Source organism: Octodon degus, unplaced genomic scaffold (genome assembly GCF_000260255.1).
Source record: "Octodon degus isolate 3935 unplaced genomic scaffold, OctDeg1.0 scaffold00288, whole genome shotgun sequence".
NCBI classification, from domain to species: Eukaryota; Metazoa; Chordata; class Mammalia; order Rodentia; family Octodontidae; genus Octodon; species Octodon degus.
In genome coordinates, this window is record NW_004524864.1 from 1,050,142 (window position 1) to 1,056,038 (window position 5,897).

Below are 5,897 nucleotides of genomic sequence, written 5' to 3' on the forward strand. Positions count from 1 at the left end.
AATTAATTAATTGGCATCAGGGATTGAATTCAGGACCTTGTACTTGCCAAGAAGGTGCTTGTGCTTCTGAGCTATCTCCCCAGCCCTCAATTATATACATTTTTTTTCCTTTGGTGGAACCAGGAAATTTTATACACATCTTATAAAAACAAAAATCTGAAATGCTCTTTAGCCTGTGGAGAGTTAGTGTAAGCAAATATATCACCTCCATTAAGCTTTTCAAAAATTAAAAGAAATCGTTAGCACATGTTTATGATATGTGATGACTATGTTAATCATGGGATATTGGTAAGTACATGTGTCACCTGGGTCATTTGTAGCCCTTTCCCCTCTCTTCTGCTCCCCTTCCCTCCTCTTCCCTTCATCTCCTCTTCCCCTTCTCCTTCCTCACTTTCACCTCCCCCATTCCCAGATTTAAATATTAAAAATAGGTTGAAAACCCTTATTACTGGTTTACATCACTTTGGGATTTCAGGGACTTTGGATATAATATGGTGTCTTTTATATCATATAAATATAATTTATGAATGACTCCCGCTAGGCCTCGGTGAGAGTTACTCCTGTCTTCTATTTTGCATATTTGTCCCTCTCACACAGAACTTTCCAGTCTGTCTTACATGTCCTCTGGCTGTGTGTGGGGGTGACCTGACAACCACATTTAGGTTTGCGTTGCTCTATGACCTAGACCAACATAACTGAATGAATCATAAGTCCTTTATGGTTAATTTTCATTACATTTTATCTTTTAATTTTTTTTTTTTTTTTAGGGTTGCAGAGACAGCTCAGCAGTCTAAAGCCCTGCTTAGACTGTTTTTCAGCCTCCCAAGGACAAGCTAGGCAGGCACAAGGACCAGGGTTTGAGTTCCGGTACTGCATGCTGTGCCAGTCCTGGAACCCCTGGCATGCTATTCTGGACACCAAAACTGGGGGTGCTGAGACAGAGGATCACTATGAGTCTGAGCTGCTTAGAGAGACCCTGCACCAAGTACACAAATAAATACATGATTTAAAATATATTTTTTTATTTATCTCAATGTGTTAATTTTTATTAACTTTTCTCACCCGTTCAAGCAAGTAGTGTGCGTATGCATGTACCTGTATGCGTGTGTATTGATAGAAAGAGGAGAGATCATATGAAGTTATCTTCCTCATGATGAAAAGAACACACAAAAGCTGAAAACCTTAAGCAAATGATGAAAATATTTTTTTTCTTTTTTTTGAGACAGGATCTTTCTATGTAATGCAGGCTGGCCTTGAACTGACTACGTAGCCTGGGCTGGCCTCTCCTGCCTCAGCCTTCTGAGTGCTGGATTACAGGTGTGGCCTCTCCTGCCTCAGCCTTCTGAGTGCTGGATTTTAGGCGTGCTCACCATGCTCAGCAGGTCAATAGCATTTCAAGAGGTCTTACTCTACTCCGGCACTTCCCCTTGCACTGAGCCCCTTGCAAGAGTCCTTCTGATCCCCAAGGCAGAGGGGAACTCACAGAGGAGGCGGAGAGCTCGGCCTCGGGCTTCAGGAGCAGCACACTTTGGTCCACGGCCCGCAGGGCACAGAGTGACTGAGGAGCAGCTGTGACGCGGAGGTGTGTGTGTGACGCCGGGAGGCTCTGTGCCGGGCTGAAGCTCAAATCCACCTGGCAAATTGGGGATAAAGGGCAGCAAAATGCATTTCTGAATTTCGCCATGTCTTCTGAAATTTAAGTATGTTCCTGAAGTTTCAGGCCTAACTACTTTGCCTTTCTGGTGGTTGGCATTATGCCAGTACTGAGATTTTTGTCCTTTTTACTTTGCTTTGATCCTCAGAATTTAATTGAGTCGTTTGTAATGATTCCTAATTATTCTGATAAACTAATTAATTTTGAGGTGTCTTTTTAAAAATCTTTGATGCACAATAAGGTGCTCACCAAATCTGGTGGTATGCACCTGGGTCTAAGAGCCCGTGTATTTTGTTCTGTTTACTTGTAGTCCCCAAAACTGAGCTGCATGTCTCCCAGCATTTCATTACAGAAGGAAGTATGATCTGTGACACTGGGTAAGAGACAATGCTGTGCTGAGAATTTTACAAAATGAACCAGCTCTTGGCCCTGCTCAGCATTTCCAGAGAATTCACTGAACTGTTGGGCCTTAGAGCTCTAATGTAAAAAATACTGGTGTTGGCAGTAACTACTAGTTTGAAATCTTGAAATTGTGTGATATAAAATACCCACCTTGTTGGCTAGACACTTTTCAACCTCATATTTTGCAGAATCCCCAATGATTTCCCCGTCAGGTAAAATGGCATAGATGAGAAATCGAGAAACAGGAGCCAAGTCCGACTCCACAGGGATCAATATGGAGAAATGGCCTTTGGCTGGAGCACAGTGAGGGGGAGAAAACAGTCATGGGTTAGACATCTCCCCTGGGCTGAAATAAAATTATTCTGCTGCAAAAGCCTGTTTAGAAGCTTGGTAGCCTATTTATAATTTCTATAGTAGAAATATTTACCATTTCTAGTAGTAGATATCACAAACGGTACATGTAAGGAGTCAATAACTATCTCTAGAAACACCAGAATTTGAAAAAAAAGAAAGCTGTATGAAAGTGATTTCTTTTTTTTTAATTTATTTTTTTATTTGTGTGTGTGTGTGTGTGTGTGTGTGGCCAGCTCAGCCCACCAGGGGGCGGGGCTGGCTGGCATGTGGTGCTGGGGGATTGAACCACGGTCCCTGTGCTTTGCTAAGCTTGTTCTAAGTAGGTGCTTTAGACCACTGAACCATCTCACCAGCCCCTGAAAGTGATTTCTCCTACATAAATTGTATACAAACCTCTCACCGGTTTTCAGCTTTATCTAAACGACATAGAGCTCTGATGCTACCTAAAGGCATGAAAGAGAGCTAGCTTGCTTCTGTTTGATCTAGGTCTCACCCTAGAAGAGGAGACGGAGCATAAGATTATGAGATGGAACAGGAAGAGTTTCTAACACATTGTATTTGTGCTTATATGCTCTTTACTCTTCTGTGACACAAACATCTTTTTCTCCTTAAGTGAAGGATGCTGCTGCTTTGGTCCCTATTTTTCTGATGTTTATGTTGACAGCCTACCGTGATGCGTCTCTGCTGGAACAAAGGAATACTTCGTGATATTTCCCCAGCAAGTCAGTCTCCAGACTCCTCTAGAATCAGAGTTTCCTTAAAAGGCTCACAGGGAGGTCTCATGCACTAACAGAAGTATCAAATTTAGCCCTCAGTAGTTGTAACTTCCTTTGTATGAGAAATGAGATACTTAAACAGACATAAACGACTCTACACAACCTGGTATGTAGAAAGCACCTTCCCTCCTTCCTGTTCTCTAACTCAGTTCTGAAAATCTGATTTTGAGAAGAGGGCCCAGAAGTATTTATAGCAAACATTTAGAATGTGGGTAACATACACACAACATCTACATTTCACAATCTAAACAGAATAGGGGGAAGAAAAAAAATTGGATAAAAGTGAAGGCAAGAAGCATTCTTTTTTTCCCTAACTCAACTTTCTCCTTTTTTTTTTTTTTTTTTTTTTTTGTATTTGTTAGGCAAGGGTCTACAGGGTGTTCAGGGTCTGACTACTAGATCAGACTTGTAGTGATCTGCCTGTTTACAGCCTCCCAAGAGCTGGGATTACAGGCATGCGCCATCATGCTCAGTCTCAATTGCTGACTCAGCACGCCTCTGGGGTAGGGCCAGCACAGCAGGCCCAGGGATCGAACCTGGGGCCCCTGCACCTGCTTGCAGGTGCTTGAATCCACTGAGCTATTCGGCCGGGCCTTTCCTTGTTGTACTGAGATGGAAATGATCTCCATTTGAAAGTATTCCTGATCTATCTATAGAGTCAGGTTGAATGGGCATAATGGGGCAGAAAGGTGCAGATTATGGAAATACTCACGATTTCCCTGGTCCACAGCAATCTTCTGAGCCCCAGACTGGACAATGCCTCCCTTGGCCATTATCTGCAAAATAGAAATAAAGGGAAACTTAGTTTGCCTTAATAGAGATCTTATTCTAGACTTGGCAGTGATCAGACCCAAGAGAAGTGAAACATTAAAAATGACAGAGAAGTCAAAATATCCAAACAGCTTTACCATTTCTTGTCCCCCAGAGGACTTTTGGCTACAGAGAGGTCAGAGCATGACCTTGCTTCTCACCAGGTAATAGAAGACGAGCTCCTTTAGCTCCTGTTTATTTAGAATGTAGTGTGCCTGGATATTTTGCGTTTGGCCACATGGCAGTTTCCTGGGAACAGGCTCAAGGTGGACAAAGCTGTGGCTTAGGGAGAACACAGCGTTCGCAGTGTGATGTGCATCTTCATTTACTTCAGACAGCCAAAGGTAGTCATAACAGTGAGTGTTTTCCTTGTGTTTGACCTGAAGGATCAGACAAAAATATTATTTTTGGGAATAGGTTGTCCTACATAAGTTTATTGTTCCACCTAACTAGTAGCTAGGCATCTTGGCTCTACGGTGAGAAAAACCTTTGTTTTTGTCTGTATCAAATGCAAGCACGATTTGCACCGTCACACGGCAGCTGACTCTGGGGCTGGTATTTACGTATTTGAAGAGCAGCAAAGGAGGTATCTGTGACTCTGCCAGTTGCTCAACATTTCCTAGTCTGTTTTACCTGGTACATAGGCAGATGGGAACACTTGCACTATAAAACCTCATGGAAGAGAGTGAGTAATCTCTAGAAATCAGAGAATTGTGCTTTTGACAGTCTCTGTCTCCTATATCTTGGATTTCAATGGGGTTTTACTAATAATTGAAATATTGCGAGCTTAGGGATTTGAGAAAACTTGTGCAGGGCACTGGTTAAAGAGTTGAGTTGAATTAGTTGATGTTTAATTTCCTGGGGCTGTCTGAGGTTATTTTTACTAGGCATCGCATGCAGTTCTGAGCTCTTAGACTGAATCGCCTCCACTTGGCTTGCGTTTCCAGCGTTTCTTCACGTAGAAGCTGTTCCTCAGCTCTTTCCAAGCTTCCCCTATCATCATCCAAGTCCCCAAGCACCCTGAGGGAATCTTCATGCCAGAAAAAACACTTTGTTCTGAACTCGATGTTATGTTTTGCTGATAATATTTATGATGCTCAAAGAGAGGAAACATTTACAAAAGTAATATTTTCATTGTTAGTACTAGTATAATCCTGGAACATGGGAAGCATTTCAGAGACTGCTTGATTAATAAGTGAGAAAACATTTCAGTTTAGTAGAGGCTTTTCTTCCATTTACTTAAAACCAAATCAATAAAATATACTATTTATCCATTTTTATGTACATCAAGTGGAGGGCTACCATTTTTATGAGTGTACAATACCCATTGTATCCCAATAGTTAGAAACATATATTATTATCCCTGTTGATGAATGGATTGTATGACCTACAGAAAAAGTTGCATGCAGACAGGCCATTTGTTCTAAAGTAGCAGGACAACTACAGTAAGACAGTTTATAAAGTGCATATTTCTGGAACTAGATAGTATTCTGTAACAATGGGATTTATAGTAGAAGGATATAATTGCTAAAGAAACCTATTGAATGCTTAATGTGTATTATTTAATTTAATTTTCACAACTACTCCATACATTGGCTAGACACTCATTTTTTAAACCCTGCTTACAGGTTAAGAACTAAAGCATAATGGTTTGTCTAGTTACTTGTCATTAATGTGGAGTTGAGACAATGTATTTTATCCAGTTTATTTGATTTTGATTCTAGACCCCAATTAAAAAATATGGCAACAATCACAAGCATAATCGCCATCTTCATAATCTTTAGCGTGCATGTCAATAGTATTAAGTATATCTTTTTTTTTCAAAGTTTTATTGATAAACAGATAGCAATGAGACAGTTTCAAATCAAATCGGAAGTACAGTTTCAACAAATAATACACTG

At 40.9% G+C, this 5,897-nt stretch overlaps 1 protein-coding gene across 1 annotated transcript in view; it reads right to left on the bottom strand.

Annotated features, from left to right (window-relative positions):
• Positions 1 to 5,897, bottom strand: part of A2m (alpha-2-macroglobulin) — a 49,385-nt gene that overhangs the window by 29,009 nt on the left and 14,479 nt on the right. The window contains exons 12-15 of the mRNA XM_023707415.1: positions 4,158 to 4,376; positions 3,899 to 3,962; positions 2,207 to 2,349; positions 1,484 to 1,633 (exon numbers count right to left, since the gene is read on the bottom strand). Of these exons, the coding sequence (XP_023563183.1) occupies positions 1,484 to 1,633; positions 2,207 to 2,349; positions 3,899 to 3,962; positions 4,158 to 4,376 (576 nt within the window). The remainder of the gene's footprint in view (positions 1 to 1,483; positions 1,634 to 2,206; positions 2,350 to 3,898; positions 3,963 to 4,157; positions 4,377 to 5,897) is intronic.